Raw genomic sequence first — 27,066 nt, 5'->3', positions numbered from 1 at the left:
GGATTGTGACTTTCACAATTACTTATTGACTCTTTTAAACTTTACTTCCTGAAAGCCCCCACTCCAAATGCAGTTATATTAGGGGTTTGGGCTTCAGCATAGGACTTTGAGGAAACACAGTTCAGTCCACAGCACCCTTTTTCCCTGCTTCCACATACTGCCAAGTTGTTAGGAATCATTTTCCTTTTTATCACCTTGCATACTTATAGGAAGCCAGGAAATAATTACCCAGATCTCATTCTTCTTCATCACCCTGATTTCCGGCTGGCGCCTTCCATTTTCCCATTGCCAGTGACAAGGGAGCCCATGAGTGTAGTCCTTAAGGGTCAGCCTTCTGGGAAATAGCACAGAGTGCTGAGGCATGGAGAATGAATCTGGAGAGGTGAATGGGGGATGCCAGATCAAAGTGTATCACCATAGTTGCAGGAGACTAAAAATGAATTATTAGACTTAAAGAATTGAGAGTGGAACTTGTAACTTAACTAGTCAAACCTTATTTTACAGATCAAAGAACTAAAACCAAAGGAAGTTAAAATGACTTATTTGAGCCCATGAATTATTAATAAGAAATATAATTTGTGAATGATTTCTATGTGTCACACACCAGTAAGCACTCATAATAATTTTCTACTGCTGCATACCAAATTACTACAGACTTTGCAAGTTAAAGCAACATCTATTAATTAACTCAACATCCATTATTTTATTTATTTATTTTGTTGAGATGGATTTTTGCTCTTGTTGCCCAGGCTGGAGTGCAATGGTGCAATCTCTGCTCACTGCAACCTCCATCTCTCAGGTTAAAGTGATTCTCCTGCCTCAGCCTCCCAAGTAGCTGGGATTACAGGCGCCTGCCACCGCACCCGGCTAATTTTTTGTATTTTTAGTAGAGACGGGGTTTCACCATGTTGGCCAGGCTAGTCTCGAACTCTTGACCTCAGGTGATCCACCCACTTTGGCCTCCCAAAGTGCTGAGATTATAGGCGTGAGCCACCATGCCCGGCCAACACTTCATTATTTTTTAAGTTAGAAGCCTGGGAGAAGGGGGCTGGCTTAGCTACATTCTATGCTTAGCACCTCAAAAAGCTGAAATGAAGGTGTTGGTCAGGCTAAGTTCTCATCTTTAAGCTCTGGGGCAGAATCTGCTTTCAAGTTTATTCTTGTTGGTAGCCCTCATTTTCTATGGTTGGAGAACCAAGGTCCCTGTTTCCTTGTTGGCTATCCACTGGGAGCTGACAACTCTCAGCTTTTAGAAGCCACTCACATTCATTGAGGTACAACCCCTTCCATCTTCAAAGCCAGCAACACTGCTTAGAATCCTTCCTGCACCTCACATGGCTCCAACTTCTTCTGCCTCCAGCTTCCTCTTCTGCCAGCTAGAGAAAACCCATTGCTTTTTAAGGGATCACATGATTAGATTAGGCACACATGGAAAATCTCCCATCTGCCATATAAAAGTAACATAATCATGAAAGTAACACCAAGGTACAGAAGATATAGGGGCCATCTTAAAATTCTGCTTATCACAACTTTTTATGTACCTGATTGTACCTAATCCTCTTAATATTTATTAATTATGAGAAATCAAAGACTTGGGAAAGTGGAATTACTTACCAAAGTCATGGCTTAGATGGCAGAGCTGAATTTGAATTGAGAGTTTGCCAAAACCTTTCTCCATGGCAGAGTAGATACTAGAATGCATATTTTTCACTCTCGGGGCCAGTGAACTTTGAACTGCACCAGGCTGTCACCTCTGAAGTGTGATTATTGTGATACAGACATCCTTGTGGACAAAGGCGTACTTTAACTGTGAGCTCTCTCCTTTTTCAGTGTGCCTATGATTAAATAGTAGAGGAAAACAAAAGGCTGACGAAGCCTGATAACTACCCAATAAGAACTATCTGCTGGGCACCCTTTCAAGTAATATTTAGAGATCATGATGTGTGACACAAACCCAAGGTTTCCAGGAGTTTATAGCCTGTTATTTCATATTGAAGGTATAGTTAATATAATTGCAACCATGTCATTTATCATATTAAGTAACAGAATTGTTGTTTTACTTTACCTTGTTATAGTCTCCCAATAAAACTGTTGCATTTTATTAAAAATGTGTTACTTCATTATAACAGACATCTGTTCAGAATTTCTGATTGATTTAGAGCTGGCTGAAAACTAAAAATTCCCTACCATAAATGGATTAATACTTGTCTTGAATTCTATCACAGAGGCCCACACTTAAATCCATATATGTATATCCCTGTTAGAAAAGGGCAGTTTCCAACTCTTTTAAATTATGGTTTGTGGCAATGCCACAGCCATGCTTTTAAATCACTATGAATGCTGGCAGCATGTCAAAGCACTCTCGTTTCTACTACTTGCCTTGGAAAAATAGTAAGTTTTACAAATAGTGATACAAAAAAATTTATTTTGGGAGAATAAAGGATAGTTTCTTGATTGCTGTGAGCTTGAAACTGTAAATACGTTTGTCTCAGGCAATACTTTTGGTAGTTTGGTTCTAGAATTTGCTATCCCAGGCTCTCTCTCTCTCTCTCCCTACCTCCCCCTCACTCCTCCCTTTTCTCCACCCCTTAGATTTAACTCCAGAAGTCTTAAGTTGTGAAGTTTTGAGTACACAATTTTGATTTGCCATACATATTAATGTTTGCATATATATGTGTTAATGATGCTAAATTTTTGTAGAAATGACTTTTTAATACAAATAACCCTCCTCTATCCTCACACCTTAGAGCTTCACAATCTACCAGTTCACGTTTGCATCTCTTTAAAAAAAACCATAAAAAAGACTTTTAAACTAACTTAATTCTTAATCTCCTTCCTTTTTTCCCCCCAAAGAACTTTTCTTAACACCCTGTGGAGAGTCTGGAGAGAGAATTGCTCAATAGGACAGTTTAGAAAATTCAGAGATTTGAAAACTGTGCTAAATATGGCAACTGATTTATGTACTCTTAAAACTAGCAAATCAGTATAACACAAATAAATTTAGTAAACAAGCTGTTTATATAAATCATCAAAATTTACTTACGGATCACCTGAAGAAAGAGAATCCACACACCTCATGAAAAGCTCTTTGCACATGGGTATTGTGCTCACCCATACCCTGTTTTTGTTTTAGGTTTGTATAAAACCAATTTTTAACATTCTTCATTTTCTTAAGGGTAGTATCTGGGTTGTTTTAGGTTGAAATTGAATATGTGATAAACATCCGACTCATTCTCAGGCCACTCTTGGATAACAAGATCACAGTGGTATCCTTTTCTTCTCTAATTCCTCAACAAAGTTTTTCTTTTAATAAATTTATTGGATTGCTTCCAAGTGACTTTAAAAGTTCTTATAGGTATTTCTGAAAGTAAATTTTTTTAGTTTAAATGTGGGAGATTCAAATCTAAAACACTGTAGATTAGAACTCTAAGAAAAATATTTTTTTTTAAATTGTACTTTAGGTTCTGGGGTACATGTGCGGATCATGCCAGCTTGTTGCATAGGTACATACCTGGCAAGGTGGTTTGCTGCCTTCATCCCCCCATCACCTATATCTGGTATTTCTCGCCATGCTATCCCTCCCCACCCAGAAAAAGATTTTTAAAACCTAAAACTAGGTAAGTGGTAATAGCACAGATTTCAACAATACATAGCTCTTGGCACCTGGTGCTGAATTTATGGTATGCTTTCTTGCAGAGTGGTTTGTAGCTGGCTCTTCTTGTAGAAAAGGAGCTCCAGTGTAAGGGATCTGGAAGGGATGTGGTCATCCCAGCTGTTTCAGTGATGACAGTTCTAGTTAAAGAACCATGCCACCATTCTTGGGTCACATTTTTACTAAGGGCTCTGTTACCATAATTCACCACATTGGAGTGAGGATGCAGATGAGTCTTTGAATATAGTCATGATTTTAAAAATTATAATGAATCAATCATAGGTTTTCTCTTCTTAGAAAACTGATAATTATATGTCATAGTATGACTTCTTAGGTATTTTGTTTTTCTCACCACTGCTGCTGTTAGTATGTTGTTTTAACCTGATTTTACTTACTTATTAATAAAGGTATGTTGCATGGTTGAAGGCATTGGTAGAAAGGCAGAGGCTTCCTGAGATTGTAAATTCTTCTAATGGCCAAGACCAATAATAATTAAAAAAAAAAAATACAGAGCTGGTTCTTCTATAATTCGTTAATTTAACTCTTTATATTTAATAGTAAATATAATTTATTTAATGAAGCCACAGCTCACCATAGTTTATTAATGCTTTAGAAACCATCAGGGTTTATTTCACTTGTATCTTTTACTATTTATCTTTCAAATTCTAAAATCTGACCCTTCTTATTTTGTGTTATTCATGTTGTACTGGTGTAGAACTTAGATTGTAAAAATTTCCAAATTCCAGTATTTATTATACAGACTTGATCCTTTTAGACATCCCTTTGCTAATTATTAGGATGCATGCTCTAGTTCACAACCATATAAGGATCTATTTAGCTATATTAAGAACTAAATTCCCACCCCACCTTTTTCCCCCTCAGGAAAGCATAATTTTAAACTTGATCCAAAAGCAGTGTGATAGTTTTATAAATAATTACATCGTTTTGTTAACCAAAGAGTAAAAGTGAAGAACATATGGTAGTAGGATAACTTGCAGCTTCCCACTAGATGGGAGTATGAGATAACCAGATGATAGAAAGACTATTTTATAACTGAACTAGAATATGCAAGTTCTTCAATAAATTCTTACCAAATAAAGATTTCTGACCAGTGTGCACAAGGAAAGCAATTTGCCTCTCCACCACCCATCTCTTTCTCTCTCACTCTCTTTCTGTCTCTCTTTCTCTAAGAATATACAAGTCAAATCTAATATTTTCAGTTTGCATACTGAAAAGTATTTTAAGAAAATTCAGAATACAACAACCTAAAATCTATAATTAATAATTTATATAATTTGGCAATGAAATTCATTTGGGTTTTTAGTTACTTTTTCTGTTTCTGATGTAGAGAAATTTCATGATTTATATTAATTTTAAATCTTAACTTATTAAACTCTTCTTAATGCTGATTAATACATTGCATTTCTCTGTGATCATTCATAGCATCTGTGAATAGCAACAGTTTAGTTTTTTTTCTTTCTGATGAATTCTTACAACTTTTTCACATGGCTCTGATTAGTACCTTTAGAACAATGTGACTAGAATTGGTGATAGCAAGGTTGCTTTCTTGCTTCACATCTTAAAACTAATGCAGTATGATCTATACTGAGTGTCTGAGTTCGTTCCCCCAGCTACCCCAGGGAACAAATAGAATAGAAACTCTTCCTAGAATCGTTTCTATTTCCCTTTACTAGTTTCGGCTATTATTTTTATTTTCCTTCCTTTTACTTCAGGCTTATTATGCTTTTTCCTAACTTCCTGAGTTGAACACTTAGTACTTTATTATTTCCTTTGTTCTAATTTGAGTATTTTAAACTATAAAATTTTGATTTAGTTGTCTAGTTATTTCAACATGCATACTTAACCTAATTGTATATAATGTTAATCCATTTTTATATAGACTGAACAATGTAAGTATCTTTAGAATGTATTTGAAAACATTCAGATTGGCACTCTTAATTGTATGTTGCTGTTGCCCTGTATATTAGTCCCAGCTTAAATTTTTAACACCACAAAGTCTCCCTACTCTATTTTTCTGTCACCTTTTCCAGCTTCATTTCCTCTGTCAGACTTTCTTGAGTCCTTACTTTTTCCTCTACACTTTCCCCAAGAGGCAAAGGTGATCTCTTTAACTCATAGTCATTATATATTGTTCCCTGACCACCAAATTTATATTTCCTACCAGGATACAGTTTTTAACATGAGATTTATATATCCTACACTGTATAATACCTTTATCTTGTCTCACAGGCATATCAAATTTATCAGTTGTTTCATTTTGGAGACTTCCATCAACCTTCCCTACTCCATACTGCAAATATGTTCATCTTTTGCATATACTATCTTAATAAATTACATTCCTTCTACTAATTTACTCATCCCAGAAATTTGGTTTCATTTTTCGAGGGACTAAGTATATTAGTCTGTTCTCACACTGCTAATAAAGACATACCTGAGACTGGGTAATTTATAAAGGAAAGAGGTTTAATTGACTCACAGTTCAGCATGGTTTAGGAGGCCTCAGGAAACTTATAATCATGGCAAAAGGGGAAGCAAACACATCCTTCTTCACATGGTAGCACCAAGAAGTGCCTAGCAAAAGGGGGAAAAGCCCCTTATAAAACCATCAGATCTCATGAGAACTCACTATCATGAGAACAGCATGAGGGTAACAGCCCTCATAATTCATTTACCTCTCACCATTTCCCTCCCGCAACACATGGGGATTAAGGGAAATACAATTCAAGATGAGATTTGAGAGGGGACACATCTAAAACCATATCGTTCTGCCCCTGGCCCTTCCCAAATCTCATGTCCTCACATTTCAAAACACAATCATGCCCTTCCAATAGTCCCTCAAAGTCTTGACTCATTTCAGCATTAACTCAAAAGTCCAAGTCTAATGTCTCATATGAGACAAGGCAAGTCCCTTCTGCCTGTGAGTCAGTAAAATCAAGTTGGTTACTTCCTAGATACAATGAGGGTATAAGCATTGGGTAAATACAGCCATTCCAAATGGCAGAAATTGGCCAAAAGAATGGGGCTATAGGCCCTATGTGAGTCTAAAATCCAGTAGGGCAGTCATAAACCTTAAAGTTCCAAAATGATCTCCTTTGACTCCATGTTTCACATCCAGGGTGTGCTGATGTAAAAAAGGTAGGCTCCCATGGCCTTGGGCAGCTCTGCCCCTGTGCTTTGCAGGGTACAGCCCCCCTCCTGGCTGCTGTCACAGGCTGGTGTTGAGTGCCTGCAGCTGTCCTTGGATCTACCATTCTGGGGCCTAGAGGATGGTGGCCCTCGTCTCACAGCTACACTAGGAATTGCCCTCATAGGGACTCTGTGTGAGGGCTCCAACCCCACATTTCCCTTCCACACTACCCTAGAAGAGGTTCTCTATGAGGACTGCACCTGGAGCAAATTCTGCCTGGACATCCAGGCATTTTCATACATCCTCTGAAATCTAGGCAGAGGTTCCCAAACATTAGTTCTTATCTTCTGCATACCTGCAGGACCAACACCACATGGAAGCTGCCAAGGCTTGGGGCTTGCATCCTCTCAAGCAATGGGCCTAGCTATACCTTGGCCCCTTTTAGCCACCACTGGAGCTGAAAAAGCTGGCATGCAGAGTAGCAGGTCTGGCTGCACACAGCAGGGACCCCTGGGCCTGGTCCATGAGAGCATTTTTCCCTCCTAGGCCTCCAGGCCTGTGATAGGAGGGGCTGCTCTGAAGCCCTCTGACATGCCCTGGAGACATTTTCTCCATTGTCTTAGTGATTAACATTCGAGCACCTTGTTACTTATGGAAATTTCTGCAGCAGGCTTGAATCCCACCCCAGAGAATGGCTTTTTCTTTTGTATCACATTGTCAGGCTGCAAATTTTAACTTTTATCCCCCATCATCTCTTGAATGCTTTGCCACTTAGAAATTTCTTCCACCAGATACCCTAAATCATCTCTCTCAAACTCAAAGTTTTGTCCCTGCCTACAGATCTCTAGGGCAGGCATAAAATGCCACCAGTCTCTTTGAATAGCAAGAGTGACCTTTAGACCAGTTCCCAGAAAGTTCTTCATCTCGATCTGAGACCACCTCAGCCTGGACTTCATTATCCATATTGTTAAAACACATGCTCTGAATGAAGAGACCCCCCCCACACCCCAAACAGGCTTTGTGTAAGCAACATGGCTGTTTGTTCACCCAGGTGCAGGTGGGCTGAGTCCAAAAAGAGAGTCAGAGGAGGGTGGTGGGATAGGAGTTGGTTTTATAGGTTTGAGGGCAGTGGAAAGTTATAGAAGTTACAATTTAAGGCAGTTTTTGCAAACTGGGAGGGAGTTGTAGGGTCTGGAGTCATGAGGTTCACCAAGGTTGGTTACAGAGTCTGATTGCCTTGTCAAATGAGGCCAGAATAAGGAACAATAGAAGAATGTCTCAAGTTAGTTAGGCACTGCAGGGGTTGATCATCCTTCGATCTCTTTTCATGGTCTTCCAGTTACTTCAGATTTTCTAATTCCAGAAGCCTATCCAGAGGTGTATGTGTGGGTCATGGGCACCATGCCATCCATGTTGCTGTCAGCCTAAATGGCCTTACATTCCTTTTTATATTAGTAATATAAAGGAAAAAGAAATGAAGAATGGAGGGCAGTGGAATATTAGGAAAACTGGCACAGAGGGGTGATGGGGCAGTGTTTCTCAGGGCTTCTCCGAAAAAGTATTTAGACTGCTGGGAGATCTCAGGGCAAGGGGTGATATTGTGGGGTTGTTAGAAGGAGCAGTTGCCATATTGACTGATTACCACTTATATATGATTTTTTAGGAATTGAGATACTAATTGGAAAACACAGGGTTGAAATAAGGAGAAAGATAGGTATCAGAGGACTGAGGATTGGGAGAAGCCATGACACCCAGTTAGAGTGTCCAGCCAGTCCAGCCAGGTCCAGAATAACCATTTGCCTGATTAGCAAGCTTTTGGGCTCTGTGATGGCATCACGTACAAGGCTCGACTGGTTTACATAAAAACAACATTCTTCATTTAGGAATAGGCAAAGGCCTCCCTTTTTAGCAGACAGTAAATCAAGACTTCTGCATTTTTGGAGGACACTGCAGCTAGGGAATTTACTTGAGCTTGAAAAAGGGATAGTGATTGAATTACTTCTGCAGTGCTAGCAGAGAAATCATTAGAGAGGCTACAGAAAGTGACAATTGATGTGGTAAGTGCCGAGTGCAGTAGTAATTCCTAACCCTATAAGTAAGGGGGTCAATGTAATGACCTGTTTGTGTTGTGTCAGGACCATAAGGGGAACAGGGAGGCTCTTGTGTCCATTGGTAAGCTGAATTGTGGGAGTAAGGAAAACTATGGTACAAGTCGGTAGGAAGGCAGATAGATGTAAGAAGAAGATGATGATCTATCCACTCTAAGAGAGAATTAAGGGTGGCAGCCTGAGGGTAAAACCATGAAATATCAGCTGTAGTTGCCTGGAGGAAAAGTGTAAACCAGCAACTTAACAAAAGCAGCGCATGTAAAAGTAAATGAGTACAGTGAATTTGAGCACAGTTAGACAGAAAACAATAGAAACAGAGACTTTCTGAGGTATGGTTGAAGCAGTAGGGGAGACTGATTAAATAGTGGTATTAGGAAAAAGATGCCTAATGAAAGTAAAAGGTATGTTAGGTTTATTATATAGGGTTACTCTTCCACTTCAGGGATACCAGTGAGTTTAAGAGAAGTGGGGGAGAGTACTTGTGACTTTCAGGAGGAGGTGGAGGAGTCAGGCTGATTGTCTGATGGACACAGCTTTATCCTGGAATGATGGACCCATTGGGAGGGTCTTGTAGATGGACAGCAGTTGGAGTGCTGTAGACGACCAGGAAGGGTCCTGTCCACCGAGGTTGCAGAGACCAAGGGGTTAGGCTTTTAATTAGGACTGACCTTCCACTTTTCATGTGGCTGGGTATCTGGAGTGGATAAGAGGAAATTAGCAGCCTGGCGGATTTCATGTCTGACCTGTTGGAGGACTGGAATATAGTCACCAAGAGGACTGGTGTCTGAAATAAGGTTAGGCCCAAGCAGAAAGATGTAGCCATATAGGAGTTCAAAGGGCCTACCCTTTGGGCTCTCTAGGAGTGGCTCGAATCCGGAGTCCTCTGCAGTGAATAACTCTAGCCTCGGCTGAGAGGAGAGTGGCCCATAGGAGGGCCTTTATTAAGGGGTATTGATAATAGAGGATCCTTGTGCAGTGAGAAAACCTCTTTCTGCCCATATGGCAGCATGATGGTATAGGATGTGGAAGGTGTATTTAGAATCAGTATAGATAATTAATGTGTATTCCTTTGCCAAGAGTAAGAGCATGAATTAAGGCAATCAGTTCAGCCTGCTGAGAAGTGGTGGAAGAGGGGAGTGTGGCAGCCTTGATAATATATGAGGGGGATACAACAGCATAGCCAGCTTTGGCCAGTGCCAGCTGACTGGGCTTGGAGGAACTGCCATTAATAAACCATGTGTGGTCTGGGTCTGGTATAGGAAAAAAGAGAAATATGGGGAAATGGGAGGATACTACATGGAGGTACAGTCATGGGGTTCTGGTTTTGTGTTGGGTATTAAGTGAGAGGCTGGGCTGAGATCAGGTCCAGGAGCAATGGTTACTATGGGGTTTCAATAAAGAGTGCATAAAGCTGGAGAAGGTGAGAGGCTGAAAGTAAGTGCATGAGATGTGAAAAGGAAACTCAACTTTGAAGGCTGTAAAAGCTATAGAGGGTAAGTGGGGCATAGCCTGTGATTTTGAGGGATTCTAAGAGTATCAGGGCAGCAGCTGCTACCGCGCATAGGTGTGAGGGCTAGTCCAGGACTGTGAGGTTAAGTTGTTTGGATAAAAAGGCTATAGGCTGTGGGCTTGGCTCCTGTGTAAGAATTCCAACAGCACAAGCCTTTTATTTCTGCTATGTAGAAAGGGAAGCATTGAGAGGAGTTGGGGAGTGCTAAAGTAGAACCAATTGCTAAGGCCTTTTTTAGAAAACAGAAGGAAGAATGGGGGAAGGATTTTTGTTCTATGGGGTCAGCTAAGTTTCCTTTTGTAAGTTGATAAAGTGGTTTGGTTAGGGGGGCAAAACCTGGTATACAGAGGTAAAAGTATCCTACAATGCCTAGGAAGGAGAGAAGCTTGTTTAGTGGATGGGGCTGGGGTTTGGGAAATTAACTGGATACGGTTGGCAAGGAGTGCATGTGTATGCTTGTGAAGGATTATATCAGATGGAGAAGAAATTTGGGCTTAAGAAAAATATTTTTGAGGTCAAGAACAGAACAGTGAGTTGGGGCAGAGGGCATATGGAAGATAGGAGGGTATGGTACAACCAGGTGGGTGGGAAGTACAATCTAATTGATGAGGCAGAGGTCTTGGACTAGTCTGTAAAATTTGTCTAGTTTGGGGACAGCTAGGATAGGGGAATTGTAAGGAGAGTTTATAGGAATTAAAAGGCCATGTTGCAGTAAGCAAGTAATAACAGGCTTTAGGCCTTTTAAGCCTTGTGCTAGGATGGGGTACTGGCATTGGGCAGGATAAGGGTGGTTAGGTTTTAATGGGATGAGGAGGGGTTACTGACTTGTAGCAAGGGATGGGGAGGTGGTGTCCTGCACACTATGGTTAAGGTAGAGGGACATAAGGGGAGCTATTGAGGGAGGTAGGGATTGAGGGAAGAGGGTGGCAATGAGGTGTGGCTGTTGCCCAGGAATAGTTAAGGAGGCAGACAGTTTTGCTAGGATATCTCAGCCTAACGGGAACTGGACAAGCAGGGATGATTAGAAAAGAATGTGGGAAGGAGTGCTGGCTAAATTGAGGTCAGACTTGGGGAGTTTTGAGAGGCCTGGAACCTTACCATCAATTCCCACCACAGTTATGGAGGCCAAGGAGACAAGTCCTTGAAAAGAAGGCAGCCTGGAATGAGTGGCCCCCATGTTGATTAAGAAGGGGGTGGACTTACCCTCCACCGCAAGAGTTACCAAAGCTCAGCGTCCATGTGACAGTCCAGGGGGACTCTGCAAGATGTTCAGGCAGTGTCAGTCGTCAGCCACTAAGCTAAGGAGATCTGGAAAGGATTCAGTCCCAGAGCTTTGGGTGGGAGCTCCAGGAGCTCTGGGAGCAGTGACGTGAGTCAGACAGTCCCACTTTCCATGGGGGCCCCCCCAGTCAGTGCAGGGCTTAGGAGGAATCCGGACTGCGGGCATTCCTTGGCCAAGTGGCCAGGTTTCTGATACTTGAAGTAAGGTCCAGGAGGGGGCGGCTGGATGCTGCAGTCTGGGTGCTTTGAAGTCTTTGTGAGCTGGTGGTGTGGCTGCGGTAGTGTGGCTGGGGTTTGTCTTGTGGCAGAGGCAAGCATCTGTAGTTCTGAGATGCACTGCCTCAGGGCAGCTTTTTCCCTATTATTGAACACCTTGAAGGTGAGATTGATTAATCCCTGTTGTGGAGTTTGAGGGCCAGATTTTAATTTCTGTAGCTTTTTTAATGTCGGGCTGATTGGGTGATAAAATGCACATTAAGCATTCTTCATGGGTGAGAGAAGATGACCAGTCACTCCAGGTGAGATTATAGGACTAGGTTAAGTATTAGAACTCTTGTATATATTTAGTAGGATCTGATGAAAAGGAGCCTAACCGTTGGCTGATTTTGGGAAGGTTGAATAAAGAGAAAGGAATGGAATGTGCACCCTAACTGTGCCTTCGGCTCCAGCCATCTCTCAAAGGGGGAAATGTTGGGCAAGGGCTGAGGAGTTAGCCACAGATCTAAACTGTAAGCCAGGCCGAGTATGAGGTGGGGAGGTGACAGAAGGGGCATAAGGAGGTGGATTTGAGGCGGGGGGCAGGGGGAGGTTAGGGCCTGGATTAGGGTCTGGTTCAGACAGGCAAGGAGGAGAAAGGTCGGAAGGGTCAGTGGACAAGAAGGATTCTGGGTCACCGGCAGAGGCAGGAGGGGCAGATGGAAGGGATAGAAGAAAAATTTGGGAAAGGTTGCATTGAGAGCAGAGATTAGGGAGGGAATGGAGTGTTAAAAAAAATGCCTGGATGTCAGGTACCTTAGACCATTTGCCCATTTGTTGACAAAAATTGTTTAGGTCTCACAGAATAGAAAAATCGAAAGTGCCATTTTCTGGCCATTTAGAACCATTGTCTAATTTATATTGGGGCCAGGCCATGTCACAGGAAAAAAAAAAAAAAAAAAAAGATGTTTAGGTTTCATATTAGGTGACAGTTGAAGAGGTTTTAGGTTTTTGGGATTCAGACTAGAGGTGAAGACTGAGGAATAGAGGGTGGAATAAGGAGATAAGTTTTAAGGAAAGGAGTAGAGACTAGAAGGAGCGAGCAGCTACCAGGGTTTTCAGTAGGCATCCCTGATGATTCCTGGCTGTAACATGAGTGAATGATCAAGGCAGGCATCCCTGCTGTTGACCCGACACAAAGGGAAGACTGTCTTCCTGAGTCCGTGACCGATGCCTGAGTCTTTGAGCGAGAGGGAGAGACTTGTCTCTTCTGTCTCTACATGGATACAGAGTGTCGTCTTTGTCTGTACTGGAAGGAGAAAGATTTAAAAGAAAAGAGAGAAAGAGGGAGAGACTTGTCTCCTCTTCTCTGAAGGAAAAGAGAGAGAAAGAGGAAGAGAGAGTCTGCCTACTCAATCTGAAGGTGGGGAGAGAGCTGTTGAGCATGCCAAGTGTGAGCTGCTGGTCTATTGTGTTGAGGTCTCAAAAGGTGAGTCTTTTCCTAGAGGGGGAGTGAGGACAGGGGCTGGTCTCCCCAGAGGAATACCCTGGTCCCGGTTTTCTAGCACCAAATGTTAAAACATGCACTCTGACTGAAGAGACCCCCAAACAGGCTTTGTGTGAGCAACATGGCTGTTTATTCACCCAATGCAGGCAGGCCGAGTCCAAAAAGAGAGTCAGAGGAGGGTGGTGGGATAGGAGTTGGTTTTATAGGTTTGGGGTTGGCAGTGGAAAGTTACAGAAGTTATAGTATAGGGCATGTTTTGCAAACTGGGAGGGGGTCATAGGGTCTAGAGTCACAGGTTGACCAAGGTCGATTACAAAGTCCAATTGCCTTGTCAAATGAGGCTGGAATAAGGAACAATAGAAGAATGTCTCAAGTTAGGTGCCTCAGGGGTTGATCATCCTTCCTTTTTTCATGGTCTTCCAGTTACTTCAGATTTTCTAATTCCGGGAGGCCATCCAGAGGTGTACATGCAGGTCATGATGGGGGGTGAGGGGAGGGGGCACCATGGCATCCATGATGCTGTCAGTCTAAAAGACCTTACACATATCACTGTCAGTATTTTGGTAAAAGCCATTCAAAAAGTCTCTAAGAAGTTCCAAACTTTCCCACATGGACCTGTCGTCTTAGCCCTCCAGAATGTTTCAACCTCTGCCTGTTACCCAGTTCCAAAGTCGCTTCCACATTTTCAGGTATCCCCACTCTTTGCAGTACCAATTTATTGTATTTATTAGTCCATTCTCACAGTGCTAATAAAGACATACCTGAGACTGGGTAATTTATAAAGAAAGAGATTTAATTGACTGACAATTCAGCATGGCTGGGGAGGCCTCAGAAAACTTACAAACATGGCAGAAGGGGAAGCAAACATGCTCTTCACATTGTGGCAGCAAGGAGAAGTGCTGAGCAAAAGGGGAAAAAATTCGCTTATAAAACTATGAGATCTCGTGAGAACTCACTATCATGAGAACAGCATGAGGATAACAGCCCTCACGATTCAGTTATCTCCTACCACATCCCTCCCATGACACATGGGGATTATGGAAACTACAATTCAAGATGATATTTGTGTGAGGTCACAGCCAGACGGTATCACTGAGCCTTCCCTTTACCGTCACTATATCCAAATACACCACAAAGTCCGTTTTTGTCCAAGGAGACCTCAAATTTCCTCCTTTCTTTTCATCTCCACTATTGGATACTCTGATCCAAGCCATAACATATTTCACCTGGACCACAACAATAACCCTCCAAGATGTAAATTTCATTTGTGAAGTAGTGGCAGTATCCTGATTTAGAACCATGCCATTGTAAACTGGATGCATAATTAACATGTTAACCTGTCTCCCTGTTTCCAGTTCTGTTTTGCCTCTAATCCATTTACCACATGGCAGATACTGTAATATTTAAAATTACAGATATGATCATGTTATTCCATTACCAAAAATCCTTTGCTGGCTCCTGATTGCCCTTATGATGAAGGCCAAATTTCCTAATGTGTTCTATGAGTCCCTGCATGACTTCCTGCCTCCCTACCTCTCCAGCCTTGTCACTGTCCCATTTACTCATCTCACTACTGTCATACCAACCTGCCCTGGTTATGAGACCTAAGGGGACAATTTATTTTCTAATTCAGGACCACTGTAGGTACTTCTCTTTATACCCAGATACTAACTAGAGAGTTTTCTTTCCCTTCCTTTTCTCCTCCCCAGATAATGAAACCCACATACACAATTTACACCTATGTTTTATACATTGTCCAGATCTCAACCTAAACATCACCTTCTTATGGAGTCCTTTCTTCACTAGTTTGAAATCAAAATTACACCCTTTCAAGGCAAGCTATACCTTACTTTCCTATCACAAATGAAATTGTGTGTGTTTGTGTATGCATGCGTGTGTATGTGATTGTTTAATGTCTGTTTCCCACCAGACTGTAAGTTCTAGAAGTAAGAGACTAGGCCCATTTTTTTTTTTTTTTAGCACTATGTCCTAGTGTTAAATACATTGATTGGCACATGGGCACTCATGCATGTTGCATAAATAAATGAATGTCTGTGTGCCAGACCAGAGTGAAGAGGACGATGTTGTCCTTAAACTAGAAGAAACACCATGATGGCAGAGAGAACATGGCAGGTGGCAGTAAGTGTTTGAAGAAATAAGAGAAGGAAAGAGAAAGAAAAAACAAAGGGAAGAAAACGGACGGCAAAATAATTTGAGAAAAAATGAGAAAGGCTGTAAAGCTAAATCTAGGATCATAGTCTTTGATGGGAAAAGTTTCCCTATCTCTCACTAAACAAACAAAAACCCTTGGATAATGGCTATAAAATGTTAACATGCAATAAAATATGAAGTCTCTTCTCTAAGAAAACTTGCATATAATTTTTGTGGGTTTATTTCCTTTTCTCTATTTTATTTAATTGCTTTTTGGTGACAGCATAAGGAATATCAGATGGGGTTACACTCAGACATGTCCCTTTAAGTGTACACTTTTAAATCAGTCGTTTTTTTTTTTTTAATGGTACAATTGAAGATGTCTATTATTGGGGCCATCAACACTTCTTTCAGTGTAATAATTGAAACAATCTTGGTTAGGTTTGATAATCAAATGAATAATTGCTTCTCATGATCATATCAGAAATGCAGATGCATGTTTAGTTTACAAAACACACTGAATTTGTTAAAATAGTTACTTTGAAAATTAAGTTGAAACCTTATGGTACCATCTAAATCACAAAATTAGTAATTTCCAAAAACACATTATTAGTGACTCTGTAGGCTGATAATTCTGTTGCTTTCCTTTTTCTTTCAACTTCCATTTTAGGTTCAGATGTACATGTGCAGTGCAGGGTTTTTTTACATGGGGAAATTGCATGTTACTGAGGTTTGGGGTACAAATGATTCCATCACCTAGGTAGTTACCATAGTACCTGATAGTTAGCTTTTCAAACCTTGCTCCCTCTCATCTTTCTCACTCTAATAATCCCAAGTGTCTATCATTCCCATCTTTGTGTCCATGTATACTCAATATTTAGCTCCCACCTACAAGTGAGATATGTGGTATTTGGTTTTCTGTTCATGTATTAATTCCCTTAAGATAATGGCTTCCAGCTGCATCCATTTTGTTTCAAAGGACATGATTTCATTCTTTTGTATGTCTGCATAGTATTCCATGGCAAATATGTATCAGAGTTTCTTTATCCAGTCTACCATTGATGTCCGTCTAGGATGATTCCACCACATCTTTTGTGAATAGTACTGTGATAAACATAGGAGGGCACTGTCTTTTTGGTAGAATAATGCATTTTCCTCTGGGGTTCCTGGGTTGAATGGTAGTGCTAAGTTCTTTGAGAAATCTCCAAACTGCTTTCCACAGTGGCTAAACTATTTGCATTCTTATCGACAGTGTATAAGCATTCCCTTTTCTCTGCAACATCTGTTATTTTTTGACTTTTTAGTAATAGCTATTCTGACTGATAGGAGATGGGATCTCATAATGGTTTTGATTTGCATTCCTTAATGATTTGTGATATTGAGCATGTTTTCATATATGTTGGCCATATGTACGTCGTCTTTTGAGAAGTGTCTATTCATATCCTTTGCCCATTTTTAATGTTTTATTTTTTTGCTTGTTGAATTGTTCCTTATCGATTCTAAATATTAGACCTTTGTTGGATGCAGGGTTTGTAAATATTTTCTTCCATTCTGTAGGTTGTCTGTTTGCCCTGTTGCCAGTTTCCTTTACTTCGCAGAAGCTTTTTAGTTTAATTGGGTCCCAATTGTCAGTTTTTACAACCTAACTTTTAAAAGCCTTATCAAGCAAAGTTGTGTTTTTGTTTCCTTCTTGCTTAAATTTATAGATATTCTCCCTCCTAAAAAAGGACTTGCGTTTGCATACCACGATATAGAATATGTTTTATTTTATGAACTATAAATGTATCACCATAAATATCAATTAGGTATAATTAATCATTTTCTACTTATTTTCAAAATCATAGAAAAATATGTCGTAACTGCAAATGTGGCCAAGAAGAGCATGATGTCCTCTTGAGCAATGAAGAGGATCGAAAAGTGGGAAAACTTTTTGAAGACACCAAGTATACAACCCTGATTGCAAAACTAAAGTCAGATGGAATTCCCATGTATAAACGCAATGTTATGATATTGACCAATCCAGTTGCTGCCAAGAAGAATGTCTCCATCAATACAGTTACCTATGAGTGGGCTCCTCCTGTCCACAATCAGGCATTGGTAAATAATATTGGAACAGAGAGTTCCCTTATTGAAGTTCCTGGACTGTTTATTTGGGGCAGTTTCTTTGGTGACCTGATCAACTCCACACATTCCAGATCTGTTATTCTTCTGGGGTTCTCATTACTTTGACTTCTGATTCCCATTCTAGTCTTTTGAATATAAAACTAGGATACTTTATAAATTTTTTTCCAACTCCCTAGCTATGTTTACCTTTTTGAGGGAGTAGTCTAACATTCTTAATAATTAGATGTAAATCACATGGCTTATATCCATCTAGTAATTCTTCTAGCTTACTCTTGAGAGGATTTCTCTTAAGATGGTAAGAATTTTTGTCCGTGTAGACCTGAAAAAAATATTCAACTTTATCTATTTTTATTTTTTTATTTCCTTTATTAATACTGTATTAGACCAAAAAGATCTCAGTTTTATAACAACTAGATGAAACATTTGCAAATCTTTTAAAGTTAGTTAAATCATTAAAGTGAATTTTGTGGTATCATTTTTTATGTGATAAAAATGCTCCTGGTCCTATAGACCATTCCAAACATGTCTGCCTAAAAGTTTGTGTTCTTTTTCAATTGTACATTTGTTTATTTACCTTAAGTAAACAGTAGTAACCCAGATATTACAAACTGAAAAAATGTATAATTTCATGGAGAAATAGTGTCACTTTTTGCCCAACTAAATCTATTCAGTATACCATTTTTGAGCTTTAACTTCTGAATATGCTGTGAGGCTGAGTTGCTGTTATTGGATGGAACCCACTTCTTTCTTAAGTAACTTGCTTCTGATGTGTGTTATAACATGTCATACTGCCTAATGGCCAATCCTTCTCCCAGTTAACATTGGCCTCCTTGTGGTTCAGGCCAGGCAGTACATGCAGATGCTACCTAAGGAAAAGCAGCCAGTGGCGGGCTCAGAGGGGGCACAGTACCGGAAGAAGCAGCTGGCGAAGCAGCTCCCTGCACATGATCAGGACCCTTCAAAGTGCCATGAGTTGTCTCCCAGAGAGGTGAAGGAGATGGAGCAGTTTGTGAAGAAATATAAGAGTGAGGCTCTGGGAGTAGGAGATGTCAAACTTCCCTGTGAGATGGATGCCCAAGGCCCCAAACAAATGTACATCCCTGGAGGGGATAGAAGCACCCCACCAGCAGCAGGGGCCATGGAGGACAAATCTGCTGAGCACAAAAGTACTCAATATGTAAGTAGAGTGGTCACACTGTTGGCCCGATTTGTATATTTTACAGGTTTTTTTTTTTTCCCTTTCTTTGAACTTTTCTGGGGACCATTCCTCTGAGTTTCCAAAAGGGAATAGGTGTGAGAAATAAATGGAATTAAGATTCAGTTTAGACTTCCCATAGAGGGTCATCATGTTTGAAACTTCTAAATCCAAATTTTCTGTGTATCTATTGTCAAGGATAATTGTGAGAGTTTTGTTTCTGTTTTGAGATGGAGTCTCACTCTGTCACGCAGGCTAGAGTGCAGTGGTGTGATCTTGCCTCACTGCAGCCTCTGCTTCCAGGTTCAAGTATTCTCCTGCCTCAGCCTCCCAAGTAGTTGGGACTATAGGTGTGTGCCACCATGCAGGGAATTTTTTATGTTTTTAATAGAGATGGGGTTTCACCATGTTAGCCAGGAGCCAGGATGGTCTTGATCTCCTGACCTTGTGTTCTGCCCACCTCGGCCTCCCAAAGTGTTGGTATTACAGGAGTGAGCCACTGCACCGGCCAATTGTGAGTTTTATGTACAGATAGTAGTTGGTATTGGCATGCTGATCAAAGACTGCATATTATTCTAGAGTCTGTTTCTAAACATAACCTTGGAGTTAATTGCTTATCTCTACCTATAAATAAGAATATATGCTTAGGTTAATTCAGTTTTGCTTGTGAGAATATGCCTAAAATTCAAACTTAAATTTATGTGGCTGTATAGTGAAGCTTTTTTTAAAGTCTCTTCTAAAGGGAAAAATTGAAGTATTTTGCTAATGACTTGAAGGTAGGAGGAATTATGACACAGAGACGTAAGAACTAAACCCGCTGTAATATATCCCTTATATGGGCTCCAGTTAGCACCAGTAAAGCTGAGTTGCAAAAAAAGAGCACTAATAAGCTCCAAGGTAATCTTTAGAGAATCTACTTAAAATTGAGCTGAAAATTACTATTATCCTTTTTCCATAAGTGACTTTTAATTTAGGAAACAATATCCTATTACACATAGGGTAAATGAAGTAGATTTGAACAGTCTGGCGAAAGCTGAGATTCTGTTTCACAGAAGAATTAATACTTTATTGTCTACATCAACAAATTTGCAACTTCAGGAGAAATTATGTCTCTTCAAAGTTGTTTCTCTGAATTTCTGCTGTAGCCAATAATAAGAAATGGCAGTCTTCTAATGACGAGCTTGTTCTGGATGGCTTCCCTTTCAGTCCTGCTATTGTTGCAAACTGAGTATGAAGGAAGGCGACCCCGCCATCTATGCCGAAAGGGCCGGCTATGATAAACTGTGGCACCCAGCCTGTTTTGTCTGCAGCATCTGCCAGGAACTCCTGGTTGACATGATTTATTTCTGGAAGAATGAGAAGCTATACTGTGGCAGACATTACTGTGACAGCGAGAAACCCCGATGTGCTGGCTGTGACGAGGTATGTTCTATGGGACTACCTGCCTGCTGGTGCCCTGTTAGACCCTCATATAGTCCCTTTACCTAGAAGGCAACAAGAACTAACCAAACAGCAATTGATCTGCTTACATCAAAAGAAGTAGTTTTAAAAAAGAAACTTTTGATATCATTCATTCTGAGTGTCTGTGTTAATGGGGTTGACAAATGAAAGACTATAAATATAAAAGATTGATTAGATGAAACTAAGTGATAGCGTAAGTTCAAGCTTCAGGTTATCAAACTTCAGACCCTGAGAAAGTATGTTGTTATTGACCTATATCTCTTATTATGTTTTTAAAAAACGATCTTTATTTTTATTTTCTTCCTAGCTGATATTCAGCAATGAGTATACCCAGGCAGAAAACCAGAATTGGCACCTGAAACACTTCTGCTGCTTTGACTGTGACAGCATCCTAGCTGGGGAAATATACGTGATGGTCAATGACAAGCCCGTGTGCAAGCCCTGCTATGTGAAGAATCACGCTGTGGTGAGAGGTGTTCTAAGGATATGGTTGCCTCAGCCTGCTTTAGGACTTGAGTTTATGCTTTTCTTAAATCCTCTTACAGGTGGGAAACAGAAAGCACTCCTCCTAAGTAGAAAGCAAATGATTCCTACCACAGGGTGTTAAAATCAAGGCAATTCAAAACCAGTACATACACTATGAGCCACCTCAAGATTTCTACCTGTGGAGTTTACAGTACCAATTATAGGTACTGCTTAATAATAAAATCCTCACTTAAAAAAATTCTTAATGGGAATGTGATTGTTTTATTCTCATAGTTAGTGATCAGATTCCATTTCAATAAAGGTGTCTAGGGGTTATCGATACTCTTTAGCTCTATTGGAATATGATTGATAGTTTCTGTTCATGTTACTGGCCCACCCACTGGACTTTCGTTTTTGCTACCTGGAGATTGTAAGATGCTTGTTTCTTAAACCCTTGTTGAATTGATTTGGCATAACAAATTTTAACCTGCATATTTAGATTTTTGTGTGGGCCAGACATTCCCTTGTGAGAGTATATTTTTTTCTTGCATTTACTCCACTTATGCAGAACTGCTATTGCATAATGGCCAAGTGATAGTAATGTAGATAAAGGGTAAAAGGCTGACCATAGATGGTAAAGTGTGTAAGCCCCAAGAGTATTCAAATATACTTTTACTTCTTTATATGTAGCAAAACAGATACTAGTTAATGATCCCTTGAGCTGTTCAGTGAAAGAGACTCCTGGCTAAGGAATAAAATTACATATAGTTTATCTGGTTCTAAGAATGTGGTACTGTGAAGACAGGATAACACGTTTTGATGTCTGTGCCAATTTTCAGCCTTTCTAGATACAGTTATTCATTTTCTATCATTAATTGTGCCTCATCAATGTATTTCACATTCTCATATTTACAACCATTCGACTTCAGACCTTTATTTTTTGTCATTTTGACTATTGCAGTGGCCTCAAATTTCATTCCTCCATTTTCATTCATCTTGCTCAAAAGCTACCCACCATAATGATAGAAAATGATCTTCCTAAAATGCAAATTACTAAGCTTTTAATAGATCTGGCCCCTTTGTGCCTATCCTGTCACATCTATGATTTGTCCAGCCCAAATCATACATTTCCACATGTTAACCAGCAGTTTCTAATTCACACACTATTCTTTGTCTTTTGCTCACTCTTAATAGTTTTTCTAATACACCCTACTTTTCCCTGTTTTACCTGACTGTGCCTGCACATTTATTCCTTTAGACTCAGTTTAGGTTTAACTTTTTTTCAGAACATCTTTCCTGATTCCCTATACCCAAACTCCACCTTTGTCTCTAGGCTCTCTGTGTTCCCAATGGTGTGTGTGTGAGAGAATTTCATTCATCTGTCTCCTTCACTAGACTGTAAGCAGCTGGAGGGCAGAGTGTGACTTATTATTTCTTTATCTTCGGTGTCTGCACTTAGAAAATGTTTGAGTGACTAACTTGTGTTCTTAATATTTCTCATTTGCTTTGGGGCTACCATGGGCCTTCCTTTTACCTGGGGAACAAGATGTTAAATCATCATGTAGCCTGACACGTTATTTAACTAAAAACTGCTTCAACGAATATTATTCCAACAGTTTTTCTACAGACTAAGGGTATTATAATGTATACGTTTTTTGTCTGCTGTCTGACCTTAGTCTCAAGGACTAGAATGTAACTCTTATCAGGGCTGTGATTTTTTTTTTTAATCTACCTTTTCTGTTCTGTTCCCAACACAAGGACAACATAGTAGGTGCTCAATAAAAATAAACTGAAACAGGTGAAACTGCTTTTTTTTTTTAAAAAAAAAAAAAAGCTGTTACAAGCTTTTCTGTATTACATTGTTTCTAATCAATGACAGGGAATACCCACAGATTTGATTTTTTTAATTAAAAGAATTTTCAAATTATTTCATTTTATAACATAGCATCATTTCTTTTAGGTTTATTTTCTCAATAGGTTATATCAATGGCCTTTGCTTAATATTAAAATGAGCATACCTATCCATCGTCTGAACAAATTCCAGCTACCAGCAGAGAGCTACCCACGCAGCATGCTGCATTATATAAAATTTGGAGAAGATTATTTAGTTCAGGGCATTGAACTACTTAGATTTTTTAATCTTAAAAAAGATAAAGAAGAAAAAAAAAACAAATTGTTTTTAGACCTGAAATCAAGTGTTCAACTCCAAACAACCTTTCTGAAAAAAAATAATAAATTACCTGGAAGGAAAAAAATGGGAAGTACACCTACTTTGTCTCTGTGTGGTCGCTGGAGCTCCATGGTTACTCCCAGAATTCACATCCATCAGATTTCCCAGAATATCCTTTCCTGCCAGGGAGGTCATTACAACAGGTATAATTAGCTCTTTTACGTTCTTATATACAAAGAAAAACAGAGGGATTAAAGGAAATAATAATTCTTTGAAATAGTAAAGGTTTAGGAACACAGGAAAATCAAACGGCAGGCAGGAAGTGGTGAAGCACATCACCTGCTTGAAGGGTTCTGCAGTCCCCAGGCCCTTGGCACAGCCTGGGCCAATTTTAGATTTTTAAGAATTAGGGATCAGTAGATTTGACCTGTGATTACATGCCAGAATTTGAATGAATGGTAATCAAATTATTAGTAAAATGAAATTTCATGAAACCACAAACCTTAATTCTCTATAACATTAATGTGTACTAATTACTTTTTTACCTAAAGAATCTTCTTAAAGAATCTTCTTAATTTCATGTGTAATCAAACATTTGTTATCTCTTTTTGTAAATTGCAACTGAAAATATGTATTTTGGGCAATTATAAAAAGGTCCACAAATACTATTACAGTCTGAGAAAAAGAAGATAGATCATGGTCTAAAAGCAAAGGAATAAAACACACAGTATTTTACAAAAACACATTTAAAATACTTATACAAACAAGAAATATTAAAAGATTGAATGTTCTTATCACAAGGAAATCATAAATGTTTGAGAGGAATATCCTAATTACCCTGTTTTGATCATTACACTATGTATACATGTATTGAAACATCACATAGTACACCCATAAATATGTATAATTATATGTTGATCATAAATTTTAAAATGGAAAGATTAATACGTAATGTAGAAAACAACAAAATAACATCCTAAATGAATTATAAAGCTATAAAAATAAATATATACAAAAAGCAATTGCTTGCATGGTGCAGCTGCACAATAGAAATGTGCTTGTAATTGTGACATTCATTTTTGTTGTATTCAGGAATACTGTATTGATTATACAAAGAAAGTATTTTCCTTGTATCTCAGGGAAGATTGGGTTGACCTAATTTATAGATTACAGAGCTGTAATCTCTGCAATCAGAAGCAATGTAACTAAAAAAATACGCAGGTCTCAAATGGACATATATAACCAGGCCTCACTTCACTGCCTAAACCAATTACCCAGTGAGTAGCAGCCATATTTTGAAGTCTTTTAAAGTAAGAAGGCTCAAGCTAAATGACCTCCACCCACCTGCTCCTGCCCCTTATCCCTTAGAATTCCTGACAATCACATTAAGAGACCACGAGTGCTTAAGATTAGTCACTATTAATACCAGACAGTCTTGTTAGCTTCTTCACTTGTTAGGAAATATTTAAAAACTCTAAGATAGTCATATTTATTCAGAACCTGTATACACAAGAAGGCATGACTATCCAGTGTTTTAGAGGTCCAAACTGGTTTTCTGTTATAACATAGGTTATTCACTTTCCTCATATACATGTTTGAATAAGAAAATTTTGTGGTGTAAATGTATGTATGTTTGTGTATGTGTATGTGTGTTTATATGTCATATATATATTCATAACACATACTGAATGGCATAGGGATTGTAAGTATTAATGTTGTACAATATTAGATTACACATAAATTATGACTGATCTTATGACAGAATTAGAAGCCAATTAACTACATTATATTTTTAGTACAAATTCATTATTCTCAAACACCGTCAGTATTTTTAATTGAGTCCTTAATTACTTTGAACATGATTTTAATTTACTGCTGTCTAGAAATTAGTGGTGTTAATAATCTCATGTCATAGGTAAGACAGGTAAAATTAACACTTCACACCTTTAATGAACAAGGAAAAATCATCTCATAAACTGTGTCATTACAAATGTGCAATCTAATAAAATATATCAAAACTAAGCAAACAGCTTTGGAACTTGCCATCAAGACTTTTCTGTCTTGAATGCCATGAAGTTTTCTTACATGCATCAAATCACCTGGTTGGCCTTCATCTGTTATTTCTCAGGCTGCTCAACATACTGACCTCCATTAACAGTTGGCCAAAAAGGTTAGCTAGAAGGCCACCCCCCATCATGTATTTCTGAGGTTGTCATTCTAAGTTTTAATTTATTATCTAAAGAAATGTGTTCAGTTTGTCCTAAGATGAAAATGTTACCATTACAGCTTGATCTCTTATCCTCTTCTCTTATTTCTTAATAGGTGTGTCAAGGATGCCACAATGCCATCGACCCAGAAGTGCAGCGGGTGACGTATAACAATTTCAGCTGGCATGCATCCACAGAGTGCTTTCTGTGCTCCTGCTGCAGCAAATGCCTCATTGGGCAGAAGTTCATGCCAGTAGAAGGGATGGTTTTCTGTTCAGTAGAATGTAAGAAGATGATGTCTTAGGAGGAGGGCATCCAGCAGTATTGAGCCATAGCTATCCAAAGTGGTCTGCATTTCTACTGTAAAATGCATTTTGAAAAAAAATAAAAGGCAAAAAAAAAAAAAAAAAAACAACTGTAAAGGAAACCAAGAGATTTTAAACTTTTTTTGCCATTTTTAAATTTTTTTTTCTGCCTCAAATTTTAAACTTGCTTTAAGCATTTTATTTGTTAAATAGTAAAGAATTTTGTCTTTCGGTAGCTTTTCAAATGTGAAATCATTTATTTGGAAGCTTAGATCTAATTAAACTTCATGTCTCTATTCCATTTGTACCAAAAACTTAAAAGTTAGTGTAGTGAATGGAAAGATGACCATTTCTGGTTCTATGCTCCTTTTTTCCCTCCTGTGTAAAATGAAAAGGAAATGAAATTTGCCCTGATACCAAGGCCTTACATTTATTGCCTCATCTTATTCACTGACCTTTGTAATCATACACAATGAATTCTTCCTGACAAAGAGAAATGCAGTGTAGTATGTAGAGCTGCCGTTTTAATGGCTATGCATTTACTCTTTTCTGATTTAAACAGAGGTGGCATTTCCTTTATTGCATTTCTCTATTTTTTTATGTATCCTACTACCTCTCAGTATTCTCTTTGTAAGCTGGTGACTTCCATCTGTGGCCTTGAATATTTTAGTATCACATGTGGTATAACAGTATCCACACTTTTTACTTCTACTTTTTTTATTTGGAACAATTTTCCTGCCTCAGCCTCCCTAATAGCTGGGATTACAGGCACATACCACCACACCAGCTAATTTTTGTATTTCTAGTAAGAGATAGGGTTTCACCATGTTGGCCAGGCTGGTCTTGAACTCCTGACCTCAGATGACCTGCTCACCTCCGCTTCCCTTAGTGCTGGGATTACAGGCGTGGGAGCCACTGTTCCTGGCCTATACACTTTTTACTTCTATAGATGATTTCTGGGTTGGACATAAAAGCCAAGCCACCTGTTTGCTTTTAATCCAAAGAATGTGTAGTTTTTGTAGCCAGGAAACTATGATTTATACTGATTGCACTTACCTGCCATGTTTTTTTTTTTTTTTTTTTTTTTTTTTTTTTTTTGCATGGTTTTTATTCTTTTCTAATGGATCTTGTTTTGTAATACTTCTAAGCCTATCCATGGATATATCAAATGTCTTCACTTATGCACTTCCATGGTTAGGTATTTCTAATGTTTATTTTTCCCTGTGTACTTCTAAACATAGCTATGCACTATGAACATTAAATGAAATGAATGATACATATATTATTCAAAATAAAGTTTCTTTCACTTTAATAATCATTGCATCATTTTGATCATATCCTTTTTGAGTGAAAAATGCTTCTGCAACTAAGCACATATTACAGCAGGGGGCGATGTCTCCAAGGAAAAAAATTACCCAAATGAAAATAAAGGCTGCCTCTGACAGGACCAAACAGAAACTAGACTTTTCATTATGGAGAAAAGATAAGGTTTATGAAACTTTAAATAATCAGAACTTTTAAGTTGTTTTTGGTCACGAGAAGTTTTTTTTCCTTTTTAAAGAAAGGGAACGTGTAATTTTAATTAAA

General features: G+C 39.0%; 1 protein-coding gene across 2 annotated transcripts in view; it reads left to right on the top strand.

Annotated features, from left to right (window-relative positions):
* Positions 1-26,791, top strand: part of TES (testin LIM domain protein) — a 55,051-nt gene extending 28,260 nt beyond the window's left edge. For both annotated transcript variants that reach the window (XM_032276222.1, XM_032276223.1), the window contains exons 3-7: positions 17,397-17,649; positions 18,518-18,853; positions 20,078-20,293; positions 20,640-20,798; positions 25,290-26,791. In XM_032276222.1, coding sequence (XP_032132113.1) covers positions 17,397-17,649; positions 18,518-18,853; positions 20,078-20,293; positions 20,640-20,798; positions 25,290-25,478 — 1,153 coding nt within the window. In that variant the 3' untranslated portion in view covers positions 25,479-26,791. The remainder of the gene's footprint in view (positions 1-17,396; positions 17,650-18,517; positions 18,854-20,077; positions 20,294-20,639; positions 20,799-25,289) is intronic.
* The last annotated feature ends 275 nt before the right edge of the window (positions 26,792-27,066 follow it).

Source organism: Sapajus apella, unplaced genomic scaffold (genome assembly GCF_009761245.1).
Source record: "Sapajus apella isolate SASKATOON/1434 unplaced genomic scaffold, GSC_monkey_1.0 scaffold7, whole genome shotgun sequence".
NCBI classification, from domain to species: Eukaryota; Metazoa; Chordata; class Mammalia; order Primates; family Cebidae; genus Sapajus; species Sapajus apella.
The sequence above is the reverse complement of the archived record's forward strand: the minus strand, read 5'-3'. Positions and strand labels throughout refer to the sequence as shown.